This window comes from Dromiciops gliroides, chromosome 4, assembly GCF_019393635.1.
Source record: "Dromiciops gliroides isolate mDroGli1 chromosome 4, mDroGli1.pri, whole genome shotgun sequence".
Classification (NCBI taxonomy): Eukaryota; Metazoa; Chordata; class Mammalia; order Microbiotheria; family Microbiotheriidae; genus Dromiciops; species Dromiciops gliroides.
Genome location: NC_057864.1, coordinates 43,665,953 through 43,681,818, shown reverse-complemented (window position 1 = coordinate 43,681,818; position 15,866 = coordinate 43,665,953). Strand labels below are relative to the sequence as shown.

General features: G+C 44.3%; 1 protein-coding gene across 1 annotated transcript in view; it reads left to right on the top strand.

Moving 5' to 3' along the window:
• DNAI3 (dynein axonemal intermediate chain 3) overlaps positions 1-15,866 on the top strand; it is a 130,540-nt gene that overhangs the window by 99,672 nt on the left and 15,002 nt on the right. Inside the window, exons 17-19 of the mRNA XM_044005324.1 lie at positions 433-569; positions 4,179-4,242; positions 14,636-14,766. Of these exons, the coding sequence (XP_043861259.1) occupies positions 433-569; positions 4,179-4,242; positions 14,636-14,766 (332 nt within the window). The remainder of the gene's footprint in view (positions 1-432; positions 570-4,178; positions 4,243-14,635; positions 14,767-15,866) is intronic.

Below are 15,866 nucleotides of genomic sequence, written 5' to 3'. Positions count from 1 at the left end.
AAAATGTTAAACCATTCTTAGTGCTAAGCAAGTACAAAAACAGGCTGTAGTCTGTTTACTCTGATCTAAATCAAAAGCTATCTGCCATGCATTGGAAGGCTATTAAATGCTTTTCCAATAAATACTAGAATAAAGGAGGGATGGCGCTTTTCCCCACTGTTTTTTGACATCATCCTAGAAATGCTAGCAAAAAAAAGAGAAGACAATAGAAAAAATTAAAGACATAAAGCCAAACAAAAAGGATTTGCTGATGACACGATGGTTGATTTAGAAAATCTTGACCTACCAGAATAGCAAATGCTTCTGGGCTAAATTTTGATAAGAAATAACTCTGCCATGATTTGAGCTTCATTAGGAACAAGGTAATTTAAAGAACATTGTTTTGTGATTGATCTTTTTAACCATCAAAATGGGTTTCTTCCATCTAAACAGTTCTGAAAGATAACCAGACACTGCAGCAGAAAGCCCAGATTGCAGGAGAGGATGCCTACCAAAACCTGGAATCTGGTTTGACCAAAATCCTGAAGCCAATGGAAGATTATAACACAAAGTTCTTTGTTGGAACAGAGGTGAGTTGAAATAGAGTTCTGTTAGAAGAGCACACAAACTGGGGCACATTTTAGATTTTCTTTGTTGGTAAAGGAATCTGCCATTTTCATTCTTATAAACTTTTTTTTTCTGGGCGATGAGGGTTAAGTGACTTGCCCAGGGTCACACAGCTAGTAGATGTCAAGTGTCTGAGGCTAGATTTGAACTCAGGTCCTCCTGAATCCAGGGCCGGTGCTTTATCCACTGAGCCACCTAAACTTTTGATATTTTAACTATCTAACTGCTTTAGAAACTTTTTCAACATGCTGTATCATTCTCGTCTAAAGTTTCTTTTGTGAACATAAAAAAGATCATAAAACATGTCATTTACTGCTGAAACCAAGTCTCTTGACCAATCATCAAATACTCTATTTATTCAGCACCTACCTCACGTGTTGCCCAGTACTGTGTGCTTATGCAAAGGCTAAGGCATGGTCCCTATCCTCAGAGGGCTGAACTAACCCAGAAGAGACAGGAATGTAGGAACAATTTAACAACAATAATAACAACAAGCATTTCTAAATTGCTTTAAGGTTTGCAAAGTGCTTCAAAAATATTATTTGTGGTAGGTACTATTCCTATCCCCACTTTACAAAGGAGAAAACCCATTTTATAAATTCACTTCACTATCATTTTGATTTGGATGTTTTCATTCCTGAAGCACAAGCAGCTGCTTCCTCCTCTGAGGGTCTTGTACCTGCTTTAAGGGAAGAGCCTCGAATCACTTGTTCAGCTCTAAACATGTCATGATCCTTCCTTCCTTCCTTTCTTCCTCCTTTTCTTCTTTCCTTCCTTCCTTCCTTCCTTTTCTTCTTTCCTTTCTTTCTTTCTCTTCCTTTCTTTCTTTCTTTCTTTCTTTCTTTCTTTCTTTCTTTCTTTCTTTCTTTCTTTCTTTCTTTCTTTCTTTCTTTCTTTCTTTCTTTCCTTCCTTCCTTCCTTCCTTGTGCCCCATTTTTCTACCCTCAAACCTCATGATGGAAATTAGGATTCCCCTCTGATCCTTTTTTCCTCTTTGTTCAAGTGCTTCAGTACTTTCCAGAACACTCCATTCTCTATGATGACCCAGAAGGTAGTGAGATGTTTCTCCAGGCTTTTCACTTTCTCCTCTAGTACAAGGAACAACCTGCATTTTGTGACTTGTTACTGACACAAACCAGAAACAGTCTGTGTGTTCTCTCCAAGGACATCGTACAATGACCCTTGCCCCCATATTCACTTGTTACTGATGGTAGTTTTTATGATCTACGTCTCCTGCCCAATTTCTATAATGGATTGTTGGCTGCCGGGGGGCCTGGTTATTGATGGTGGGCTTCGAGGACCTGGCCTCCCTACATAGAACCATTTCAACTCATCTACCTTTGATTAACAATGAGCAGAGTCCAGCTAAAACCTGAAGCAAAAAGAAACCGTCCCATGTAGGACCCTAATATCTTTCTATTAAATGTGTTGGCCATCCCTCTCAGCTAGATGTCATCTACAAATGACACAGCATTTATGCCTTTATCCAAGTCATTGACACATACACACACACATTTGGTAGCACAGGATCAAGCACAGATTCCACCCATACAAAACTTAGTGGATGGTCTTTGGGAGGTGTGGTTGCCAAGTCCATCACCACACTGCCCATTTGCTGGTGAACTTAAGTAGGCCAGCATCACTGGGTCATACTTGATGGCGACCTCCAGACTCTGATGCTGCAATCTGGGTTTTGCTGGCATTTGAAAGCCAGGCTCATCTTGGCATCAGAAAGAAGCTCTCAAGGACTTGAGTGGAGGCTGGAGCTAAAGGGACCAACTTTTTTTATACTGACTCCTCCAGTCTATCCAGTTTGATTTTTTCACTGTTTTTATTCAGTTCATCTAACTGATAGAACTTCTAATAGCATTTATATAAAACTTTAAAGTTTATAAAGCACTTTACATATGTTACCTCATTTGATTCTCACAACAACCCTATGAGGTAAGGGCTATTTTTAATCCCCATTTCACTGATGAGGAAACTGGAACTGATAAGAGTTTCAGTTGCCCAGGGTCACTCAGTTAAATAAGTTTCTGAAGGTGGATTTGAACTCAAGTCTGCACAACTCTAGAATTATCTACTTGGCCATCTCGCTGCTTCAGTAACCTACCATTTTCTCCTCTTCCTGTTTATGCTTTAGATCTCTGATTTCTCCTTAAATTATCCTGGCTCTCAAATAGAAAAAAGCTTTAACTCCTACCCTAAAGTTTCAAAAACATCTATTTATTTTTGGGTTTTTTAACCCCCAAACTATAGAAGTCCATTACATTTCAATTATGTAGCCTGCATCCATTTCTAAAACCACAGAGAAACTGATTTATCATTGGTGTGAAGGGAAAAATACACTCAGTCACTAGAATCATCTACAGAGTTAAAGAATTTTGATTTTGGAGATTATCTCTAATCCAGTGTCTTCATTTCACAGAGAGGAAACTGATTCTCAGAGATGTTAAGTGTCACATTGCTAGTTAATAGTTGAGGCAGCTCTAGAATACCAAGAGCTAACATTCATAATATGCTCTATGGTGTATGCAATTCTTTACATACTTTATATAATGGGACCATCACAACAACCCCATGAGGACATTACTACAGCTAATGTAATATCATGGAACCATACACTGAAAGCTGAAAGAGACTTTAGAAATCATTGAATCCTCCACATCGCTTAGAAAGTGTCCAAGTTGGAATTTGGACCCAGGCGTCCCTGGTACCACATCCAGCATATTATCCCCTATACCACATTGCCCCTAGACAAGGTCACTGCAGCACAGAGAAGGTAAGAGAATCTCCTATGAACCACAAAAGAGTTGGATGGGACCTTAAAAATCCAGCCCACATACCTGAGCAAGAATCCCCTTAGCCAGAAAAAAAATAATGAAAATCATGGTAGCTAATATTTACATAGCAATAACATAATAGCTAATATTTCTGCACTTTAAGGTCTACAAAGGACTTGGCACATCTTGCCTAGAAAGTGGTCATGCAACCACTTTCTTACCACCTTGAGATTTGAACCTGGTTATCTCCTGACCCCAATCAAGTCCAAGGCTCTTTTCAACCTACCATGTAATTAAACCCAGCTAGCCTAACTCTGAGTCCATTTCTCATTCTACTATACCACCCTGCCTTTGTCTATTCAAGGCAGAAGCATCTAGAAGTTTTAAACCATTCATATTTTCCATTGTTTACCAACAGACTATCTGCCATGTAAAAGTAGAGTGGAGAACAGGAGCAATTATCTGGATTTAGATGGGGGGGGGGAACCCACCATCCTGCCCACTTAACTGAATTACCCAGCATAAATTTGGGAGGTTGGTTAATTTCTGAATTCATCACCTGGATAATGAAGATATATGTATGAAATTGTTGGAGAATAAAAAATTCAGTTAATTAACCATTTGGGGGAGGGTCTAAGTGACATTAAATAATATCTGTTGGATTTTCATTAAATTCAATTGGGGGGATAGTATTGTGGTAAATGCCATTGTAGTCAAAGAACATTACTAGAGAGTTTTATCTTTCCATTATGCTATCATTATACTAATGAGACTTATGTAATGTTTTAGGATGGGGAAGTGATATACACAGATTGGAGGATGGAAAGAGATCATGATTCTGGAAGATTAACAAGTAAGTAGCAGCGGCTGTCCACTTTGTAAAATTGCTCCATTTGCTTCAAACCTCTAGCAGAGGAATTGAGAAACATAGGTTACCTCTGAGGAGGTCTTGCTAATTCGGAATGAGAGTCTTGTCTGTATAATGTGGAAATGATGGACTGATTTTGTCAGTTTGCAAAAAACAAAACTGAAAAAAAATCAAACTAGACAGATTGGATGGGTCAGTATAAAAAAGTTGGTCCCTTTAGCTCCAGCCTCCACTCAAGTCCTTGAGAGCTTCTTTCTGATGCCAAGATGAGCCTGGCTTTCAAATGCCAGCAAAACCCAGATTGCAGCATCAGAGTCTGGAGGTCGCCATCAAGTATGACCCAGTGATGCTGGCCTACTTAAGCTCGTCCACAAATGGGCAGTGTGGTGATGAACTTGGCAACCGCACCTCTTAAAGACCACCCACTAAGGTTTTTTGTTTTTGTTTTTGTTCTTGGTGTTTTTTGGTTTTTTGGTTTTTTTTGGTGAGGCAATTGGGGTTAAGTGACTTGTCCAGAGTCACACAGCTATTAAGTGTTAAGTGTCTGATTCTGGATTTGAACTCAGGTCCTCTTGAATCCAGGGCCAGTGCTCTATCCACTAGGCCACCTAGCTGCCCCACCCACTAAGTTTTTTTATGGGTGGAATCTGTGCTTGGTCCTGTGCTACCGTGTGTGTGTGTGTGTGTGTGTGTGTGTGTGTGCGTGTGTGAATGATTTGGATAAAGGCATACATGTTGTGTCATTTGTAGATGACGTCTCGCTGGGAGGGATGGACAACACATTCAGTGACAAAACTAGGACCCGAAAAGATGTTAAAAGGCTAGATCACTGAGTCAAATCAAATAAGTGGAAATCTAGTAGGGATAAATGTCAACTTTCACCCACAGGTTCAAAACTTCACCAAAATGGGGTGGGGGGGGAAGCTAGGTGGCACAATGGATAAAGTACCCACCAGCCCTGGATTCGGGAGGACCTGAGTTCAAATCTGGCCTCAGACACTTGCACTTACTAGCTGTGTGACCCTGGGCAAGTCACTTAACCCTCATTGCCCTGCAAGGAAAAAAAAAAAAACCTTAACCAAAATGATATAGGGGGTGTGGCTAGATCACAGTCTGTCTCAAAAAAAAGATGGGGATTTTAGTTATTAAGTTCAATATGAGTCAGTATTTTGATGTGGCAGCCAAGAAAGTGAAGGCAATCTCAGGCCACATTCAATATCCAAGGCCCTAAAGGCAGAGTCCCTCTGGTTAGACTACAGTATCTTGGTCTATTCTCAGTGCTAAGTTTTAGGAAGAATTTGGGGAGCTGGAGCTTCTGCAGAGCAGAGCAGTCAGGAGATGGTGAAAGTCTTGGAGATCACATAAAATGAGCACCATTTGACAGGAGTGGGGACGATTTGCCTGGGAAAAAGATTTGGGGGACGGGTGGTGGCCACGATGGTAAATAGCATTATATAAGGGCAGGTGGTACAGTGGGTGGAGCGCTGCATTTAGAATCAGGACATCGCCTCTTCCTGAGTTCAAATCTGACCTTGGACACTTAAAAGCTGTGTGACTTAAAAGCTGGGCAAGTCACTTATCCCTATTTGCCTCAGTTTCCACATATGTCACATGAGCTGGAAAGGAAATGGCAAACCACTCCAGTATCTTTGCCAAGAACTCCCCCAAATGGGCTCAGGGAGAGTTGGAAATGACAGAGACAAAAGAACTTAAGCAACACCTTGAGGTTTGCAAAGTGCTTTCCAAGCATTACCTCGTTTTACCTGATTTCCAGGTATTTGAGTGACAGTCAGGCAGGCAGAAACAGCCCTGGGGGGTTTAAGGCTCAGGTTCCTTGTCTTTTCCCAACTGCTCTTCCACAGATATGTGATGCAACCCTAATTTTCTGGTGCTTACTACATTGCTTTCAAATGAAAAAAAAAAAATGGGAAGTAGCTTTCTTTATGAGCTCGCTGCCAGCACCGTGAGAAGTAACAATAACTTATTAGGAAGCCACCACTTGTACATCATGCAAGGCCCTCATGAGGCAGAGATGCAGGTTAATTAACTCCCTGCCTTCGTGGGGCACTATTGAGGGAACTAGTTTATGAATCCTATGTGGTCAATTGAGTTTTGGTTCACAAAGAGGCTTGTGCCTCCCCCCATTTGTCTCTAGCTATGGCGGGGGGGAGGGGTAGGGGGCAGCGGAACAAAGCTGAACAAAACATTCAGAACCTTTCCCATATGTCTATCATTAATCCATTCAGTAAACATTTAGTAAGTGCCCCCTATTAAGTATCCAGCCAGCAGAGGTTCTGAGAAGAAACAAAAATGAGGGCGGCCACCCGACAATCTAAGAGGAGGATGGAACAATAACACAACAGGGTGAATGTATAAGGGGTGCAAGTCAAACTCCAAGTATGAGGGTGGAAGGATCCGTACTGAGTCCAGGCAATGGTAGGAGGGACGAGATCAGGGAGGACTTCATGGAAGAGACAGCAGTTAGACAGATGGGGATTTAGTCAGTCAGCCACAAGGGGCATTTGTTAAGCCCTTATCCTGTGCTAGGCCCTGTGCTAAGCAGAGGATACAAAGAAGGGTAAATATGGGATCCCTCTCCTCAAGGAACAGGAGGAGACAACATGCAGACAACCGTGTACACAGGAGCTATCCGGGTTAATGAGTAATGATCTCAAAGCCCCTGGGGGTGGGAGCCAGGCCCAGAAAGGCCTCGTGCAGAAGGTGGGAGGGAGAGGCAGGTCGGGTATTTCAGATGTAGGGAATAGCATGAGCAAAAGGTAGAGAAGGCAGGATGTGTACACACATGGCAAACAAAAGTCCAGCTTGGCCAGGGCATGGTACACGTGGAGAGGAGAGCTGGAAGATAAGGCTTGAAACACGGCTTCCTTAATGTTGATGACCTTTAAAAAATCATACTACAGTGTTTTGTTCTGTAAGCAATAGGGAGCCCTGGGAGAGTTTAGAGGAGAGGAGTTAACACTGCAAAATCTTCATCTATGGAAGACTCAGGCAGAAGAACAGTTTTATTCATTTAATCAACAAACATTTTACCACTAATCACTGGCCTTTGCAGGGCGGGATTGGGCACTGGGGACAATATGAAGTTTAAATAAGCAGCAGCCCCTGGAGCTTGTGGCAGGACAGACCTAATGTGAAACTGTCTCCAAAGGCTGGGCTGGCACCGGAGTGGGGGCAGTGGTCAGGAAGATGAGCAGGCAGATCCCAGAGGGAAGGCCATCAATAGCTCTTTTTTTTTTTTTAATGAGGCAATTGGGGTTAAGTGACTTGCCCAGGGTCACACAGCTAGTGAGTGTTAAGTGTCTGAGGCCAGATTTGAACTCAGGTCCTCCTGACTCCAGGACTGGTGCTCTATCCACGGCGCCACCTAGCTGCCCCCCATCGATAGCTCTTGATGCCTGAGAGGATCGAGGTGGAGATGAGGGAATGGACAGAATCAAGGGCATGGCTTGGTGACTAGCAGGAACAGGGAGGTCACAAAGGAGTGGCTTGGGGAGGCGAAGTGGGGTCAGTTTGTGAACTCAATGCGTCGAGTTGGAGCTAAATGTGGGGCACAGACAGGTGGGGACGTGCTACAGGCAGCTCGAGATCTGAAAGGTCAGGGCTGGAAATAGTTTTCAGAGTCATCTGCATCAAGACCAGAGCTGAGACTGTAGGAATGAATGAGATTCCCAAGGAAGAGGGGCAGAGAGAAGGAACTGTGACTGAGAGTTAGCAGGTTGGGAGGGACAGAAGAGAAATAACTCTATAAATAGAGGGATGAGGATATGGGTAGGGATAGGACCTGGGATTTCATCGGCACAGGGAGCTCTCCCCTCTCCCAACACGGATCAGCAACTTCTCTATGCCCGACAGTCCTAGAGAGTGGACAACAGCAAGGAGACGTGGAGAAACTTACCCAGAGTCATGCAGCTTGTATGAGTCACAGGAAGGACTTAAACCCAGGTCTTCCTGGGCAGCTCCCTCACCACCACACATCATGCAGTTTCTCTTCTTGGAAGGATAAGGAGCAGAATAGCCCAGCAGCCCTGGCCATGGGCAAAGCACCATGGATATCAGTACAGCAAAGGAGCAAAGAGTAATGGGACTCTGCACCTCCCACCAGGGCCTTTCATGCCTTTGTACTTTTATGAGGTGGGAACACTCACCATTAATGCAGGACCTTCTTCTCCATCTCATCTCACTGATGTGTTAAAGAGAAAAGCAATAATAGAAGAACTTTTATATATTCAAATTGACAAAGTAGCTCCCTAGGTTCCCTGGTACTATCACTCTGAGTTCTACCCTTGGATATACTACTTCTAGTAGTAGTACTACTGCTGCTGCTGCTACAACTGCTGCTGCTACAACTATACTACTGCTATACTACTACTATACTACTACTACAACTACTACTGCTACTACTATACTACAACTGCTATACTACAACTACTACTGGTACAACTACTACTGCTACAACTATACTACTGCTACAACTATTATAACTACTACAACTACTACTGGTACAACTACTACTGCTACAACTATACTACTGCTACAACTATACTACTGCTACAACTATTATACTACTACAACTACTACTGCTACAACTACTACTGCTACAACTATACTACTGCTACAACTATACTACTGCTACAACTATTATACTACTACAACTACTACTGCTACAACTACTACTGCTATAACTATTACTGCTACTACTATACTACTACCGCTGCTGCTACTACTACTGCTGCTACAACTATACTACTATAATTACTACTGCTACTACTATACTACTACTGCTGCTGCTACTACTACTGCTGCTACAACTATACTACTACAATTACTACTGCTACAACTATTATACTACTACAACTACTACTGGTACAACTACTACTGCTACAACTATACTACTGCTACAACTATACTACTGCTACAACTATACTACTGCTACAACTATTATACTACTACAACTACTACTGCTATAACTACTACTGCTACTACTATACTACTACTGCTGCTGCTACTACTACTGCTGCTACAACTATACTACTACAATTACTACTGCTACTACTATACTACTATTACAACTACTACTGCTGCTGTTACTACTACTACTACTACTACCACCAATACCTAACATTTTTATAGTGCTTACTATGTACCAGTATTGGACTGCACAGCCACACTGTGGCCTGTGGCTCTTCAAGGCACTGATCCATGGTCGTCCGCGACTGGCGGAAGCCTACTACTACTACTACTACTACTACTACTACTATGTATCAGGCACTATGCTAAGTGCTTTATAATTATCATCTCATTGGATCCTCACAACAACCCTGGAAGGTAGGTGCTATTATTATTCTCACTTTACAGGTGAGGAAACTGAGGCAAACAGAGGTTAAGTGACTTGCCCAGGATCACACAGCTAGTAAGTGTCTGAGGCTGGATTTGAACTTAGGTGTCCCTGACTTATTAAGACTAAAACCTTTTTCTTCTAAAAATAAGTTTAAAGGGTCAGTCTCCAGTTGATACCAATTGAACTGCATGTAATAAAGAGGGCTGATCTGGTAGCCTAAGTGACATAACAAAGAAATCTAAATTGTGTGAGAACTGAATTTATAGACCCTACAACTTCAGCAAAGTACATGAGTGTGATGTGGTATAGAGGCTGCTCAGAAGTTTGGAACGACTTTTCTGGAGCTGTACTAATGCAGTACTCAGAGTATTCTGTAACTGACCCTCTGGCTCAGGGACTGGGGGAATCGTCTCCCCCTAAGCAGCCCCAGAATCTGGACTCCCATGGACTAAGGACTCCAGGTTCATTCCTGGGGAAGCCTGATTGTCAAAGGAGGAGAGTCACACTCTTCCCTCACTGTGTGGCTTCATATGCCCCCACCCCAGAGTATGCATCTAGAGTCAGGAACACTTGAATTCAAATCTGGCCTATGTGACCCTGGGCAATTCACTTCATCTCTCGGTTTCCTCAGTTGTAAAATGGGGGTAATAATAGCAGCTGTCCCGAAGGGTTATTGAGAGGGTCAGATGAAATATCAGTAAAAGGCATTCAGTCCGGGTGCCTGATGCACACAGGAGGTGCATACTAACTGCTTATTTCCTTCTCTTCCTCTAGAGATAACCTTTTTAAACATCAAGCATTTGTTAAGTGCCTGCTCTGTGTCAGGCATTGTGCTGGAGACACAGAGATAAGAATGAAACAAGCCCCTCCCCTCATCCTTAAGCCACCCTTGGAACGTGTCATCATCAAAATGAGGCTGGTGGCGCTCTGAGACATAAAGGGGCATCGGCCCGATCTCTTAGCCAGGGCAGTGCCTTCTTCCCGGCTTCCTCCTTGGAGACTCCATCCTTTCCTAGGGGGATCACAAAGTATAGACTCACAACTGGATGGACACTTGGAGGTCACTGTTCTAACTCCTGCATTTTACAAATGAAGAAACTGAGGCCTCTGTAGGGGAAAGGACTCGCTCAGCCAAGTAGCCTCTCAGCATCTTACAAGTCTTGGTCTCACTGAGACACCCGGCCCCTAAGTGGGGCCTAACAAGCCGGTGTGCTGGGCATATGAGCCTCCATGAGCCACAGGCCACAGGCCACATCCAGCCTTGGGTACCCTCAGTCCTTCAGGCTCCTTTGTGGAGAGTGAGCAGAGGCATCGGTTCCACTCAGCAGGAACTGTCTGCAAGCGGCAAACCCAGTTCTGCAGGTTCTTGGGAGAGGCAGTCTGTTAGGACACAGAACCTTGTTTAAAACTCTGAGAAGCTGCCAGGTGATCTTGGAGCTGTTGATTAGACCCAAGGAGGAGCCTGTGTGGTCCTGGGGAGAGGGAGCTAACTCAGAGGCAGGAAGGCCTGAACCGGAATCCCACTTGGACACTAGCTGTGTGACCCTGGACAAGTCACCTGACCCCTCTCAGCCTCAGTTTCCTACTAGCTACCAGAGTGTCTGTGAGGTTCCAAAGTGTGTACAGCACTTTGCTAAGCCTTAAAAGTGCTCTCTAATGTTAGCTCCTGTTCATGTAGGATCACTGACTTAGAGCTAGAACTCTGGCGGTGTCAGGTCCCATCTCCTCCTCTTACAGTGAGGACACCGAGACTCAAGAAACTTTCCTGGACTGGAGACAACCTCTGAAGAAAAGCTTAGGTTTGGCTCTTGTCTTGGGTTTCCCCAAAGGAATTAATAGGTTCTCTTTTGAAAAGGTATTTGTTTGGGGGTGGCTAGGTGGCGCAGTGGATAAAGCACTGGCCCTGGATTCAGGAGGACCTGAGTTCAAATCCGATCTCAGACACTTGACACTTACTAGCTGTGTGACCCTGGGCAAGTCACTTAACCCCCATTCCCCTGCAAAAAAATAAAATAAAAAGAAAGAAAAGGTATTTATTTCATGTATAAAGTTGATTAGGTATAGAAACAGCTAGGTGGTACACTGGATACATCACTGGGCCTGGAGTCAGGAAGACTCATCTTCCTGAGTTTACGTCCAGCCTCAGACACTTCCTAGCTGTGTGACCCTGGGCAAGTCACTTCACCCTATCTGCCTCAGTTTCATCCATCAAATGAGCTGGAGAAGGAAAAGGCAAACCACTCTGGTATGTCTGCCAAGAAAACCCCAAGTGGAGTTACTGAAGAGCAGAAATGTACTTCCTCCACCATAAATGACGCTCTTCAAACACAAGACTCATAAGCACCAGTGGACAATTATTGAAAACATGAAGTGGCATTGTGCTTTTTCCTTGGATCTACTGCTCCGCAGTCCAGTCGAGCTGCACATCTTCTGGCTAGCCTCCAAGAAGGACAGGGGGCTGCTGGAAGCCACTTCCTGCAGGGCAGCCTCCACCAAGTGAGGAACCCAGGAATCCACAAAACTCCCACCCACTGAGCAGCTACGAGGCTCAATAAGGCCATCTCCGGGGGTCTTCAATCAGACAGTTTGTGGCTCAGTGGATAGAGAACAGGCCCAGAGTTAGGAAGACTTGAATTCAATTCTGGCCTCTGGGACCCTGGGCAACTCTCTTCACCTCTGTTTGCCTTGGTTTCTTCAACTGCAAAATGAGGATAATAACAGCACCTGTCTTGCAGGCTTGTTGTGAGGGTCAAATGAAATAATATTTGTAAAAGGAGCTTAGCATAATGCCCAGCACGTAGCAGGCACTTAACGAATGCTTATTTCCTTCCCCCTCCTTATCTCTCAGGATTGCTGTTTGGTCGCCTGTGCTCAGGGAACCCTAAAGCAGAAAAGATAACCAGGTCTACCTAAATAAAGACCTACACTTATACATAGCTGGGGAATAGGGGGTGGGCAGAGAAGAAGACATTCCCTCCCTCAATCATGGGAAGCCAAGGGAGATGTGTCACAGTCCTGAGCCCCAGGTTCAGAAAAGAGGAAGAGGAGAGAGGAAAAGGTCTCCCTTCAGAGGTCTGCGGAGCTGGTGGTGGTTGTGGTTGTCAGGGCTCTCCACCCCCCCCACCCCCCCACTACAGGGAGGAGACCACACACAGCCTGAAGGCTCTGGATGCATAACAGTCTTGTGGGTCATAGCACATGCTGTGGCCCAGCACACTGTAGGGGGGTCTGTTGCAATCCAACTCCTCTCACAGCTATAATTTTAACATGTTAGAAAGTGGTTCACTAGAAAAAATTACCGTTAAAATACTATTTAGAGATGGGAGGGAACCCATAAGTCATTTAGTCCAACCCCTTCATCCTGTGGGTGTGGAAACGGAGGCCCAAGGAGGTTCCGTGACACGCCCAAGACCTCAAGAAAGCATCAGTCAAGGTACAAACCAAGGTCCTCAGACCCCAGAGATCTGGATGACTGCATCCTGGCCAGGAATCCCGAGATCCCCTTGTAAAGGCCTCTACCCCACTACCAAGGTCCGCTGTGATCTTTTCAGGGAGAAACCAGGACGTCCTTACAAGAAAATTGTGTGTTAAAATATAACTCACAGTAGCAATACCTGGGCTATAGGGCTGCAATGAGAAAATACTCCACCAGAGGGTGCTGGGAGACAGAAGAAAACTTTTCTGACCCTCCAACCAGAAGAGAGCTAAGAAAGGTGAGGACAGTTGAGACTGAAATTAGACTAACTGCAGGTTTTCTGAAAACAGCAACCTCTCCGGGCCCCCATCCTTTCCTTCGGGGTTCTTTATTAATATATTAAAGCTACATTAATGCCTTGCTTAAATTCAGTCAATCATCTGCCACTTAATTAGCAGCTTCCCCTGTGTCTGGGCAAAGAGAAAACTGTCCAGAACCCATAGACAGGGTCAGTCAAATTCAATGAACATTTGCCAAGTGTTGAGCACTTGCCAGCCTCCTTGCAATACTCTAGGGATAAGGAGACAAGAAATGACCCCTTCCATTCTGATAGGGGGATGTGACCCGTACAGAACTAAGTACTGTATGCAAGCTACTTTGAGAAGGGAGAGATCATTGAGGGCTGTGGAAAACAGGGCAGGCAAGGATTCTGTGTGGAGGAAATGCAGGATGAATATGTCCCAGGGAGTGAACGTCTTCATTCAGACAACATGGTGAGGTTCAGAATTCCTTAGGTACTTGAAAGCCAACAGATACAGTGCTTTATAAAAAAAAAAACACTTTGATTTTTATTTATTTGTATAACCTGTACTAGGTGGATAGGAGGACTTAATATAGAGGGGCAGCTAGGTGGCACAGTGGATAGAGAACTGGCCCTGGATTCAGGAGGACCTGAGTTCAAATCTGGCCTCAGACACTTGACACTTACTAGCTGTGTGACCCTGGGCAAGTCACTTAACCCCAATTGCCTCACCAAAACAAAACAAAAAAGAATGAATACAGAAATGGGGACCTGAACAAAGCTTTCTTGGGCCATTTCCCCAAGAACCCTGTCATGATTTGTTCATTCAACAAGTATTAAGTGCTTCTTATCCATTCAGCACAGAGCAATAGCTTCCTCTGTAAATTAGACTAAATTGACCATAGTATAATTCACAAGGTAATTTACCAATCTTCAGAGCTCTCTTAAGAGCCTACAAATCTCTATACAAAGAAAAAGTATTGTTCTTGGGACTTAAAGCTGGGATAACAGAGATCATGGAGTCCAATCCCCTCATTTTACAGATGAGGAAACTGAGGCTCAGAAAGGGGACGTGATGCCCGTGTTGGAAGTGGAATGCAAACCCAGTGTCCACCTCCAAGTCCTGTGTTGTTTTCTTCCTACCACACTGCTCCCCCTGGTACCAAGAGGCTAAGTTTATTTCTTCTCATCTTCTCCCCACTCCGCCAAACCCGGAGCCTGTTCCCCCACTCTTCTCATTTTCTCTGGTAACTAACCATCTCTGCCATCTTACAGGCAGGAAATGACCTTTCTGTTCTAACAGGTCAGAAGCCGTTGAACCGATACTTGGTCCATGATGGAAGCATTCACACAGTTCAGAGATCACCTTTTTACAACGACATTGTCCTCACTATTGGGGGCTGGAATGTGGCCATATGGAAAGAAGGTGTTCCTGTAAGTTATGTGCATAATGGCTGAGTAAAAACGGTGGGTGTGTTGTCCCTGGTTATTAAGAAAGAACAATACACTAGCTGCTCTCACAGAATAGTGCCTGTGGGACACGACTTATGGAAACAGCAACAGATGGCCAGGACCACAGCTTGCAAGCAGATCTGTCACGAGCTCTGCAAAACAACCCCTTCCTTTTGTCTCCCGAGAATTACTTTTATAAATTTATCATCTGGGCAAACGACACAACATTCAGAATCCCCACTTTACAATCTAGTCGGTCTGCTTGTTCTCTGAGAGCTGGGGCTTTCTTCCTCGAGGCTTTGTGAGAGATCCGGGTAGTTTTGTCTGCCTCCCCCCTGACCTCCCATCCCCCTGAGCAAGCCCCACCAGGAAGCCACGGAGAACGAGGGGGAACACTGGCACTAGCCTCTTTGTCGGCACTGGGATGAGGGACGGCAGTGGTAGAACAGAGACAAAGGACAGGGAGATAAGACTGATAGAACTGGTGCTGTATCAATCCATCCATCAATCAATAAGTATTAAGTATTAATGTGCCAGACACTGTGGGATACAAAAAGGGGAGAAGAACAGAAATAGGTTCTCCCTCAAGGAGCTTTCATTCTTATGGAGGAGACAACATGGAAATAAACAGGTATAAACAAGATACAGAGTAGAGAGAAGGGCAGTCAGGTCTCTAGAAGTAGCCCTGAATAAAAAGTCGGGGAGGGGGGGGTGCAGCTAGATGGTACAATGGATAAAGCACTGGCCCTGGATTCAGGAGGACCTGAGTTCAAATCCAGCCTCAGACACTTGACACTTACTAGATGTGTGACCCTGGGCAAGTCACTTAACCCTCATTGCCTTGCAAAAAAAAAAAAAAAAAGTGACACTCTGAGAGCAGGGATTGGCTAATTGGCTCAATTCTCCATCTGTATTCCCATGCCCAGGGTGGCACTGAGAGCTCAATAACCACATCATGGATGCACTTCCATTCCACTCTGTTAGGAAAGCCGAGGTCAGAATAAGAGGTTAGGGAGCAGAAAATGAAGAATCAAACCCTGCATTTCTTGGTTAAACCAATCCCTGAGGGAGGGTGTCAGAGA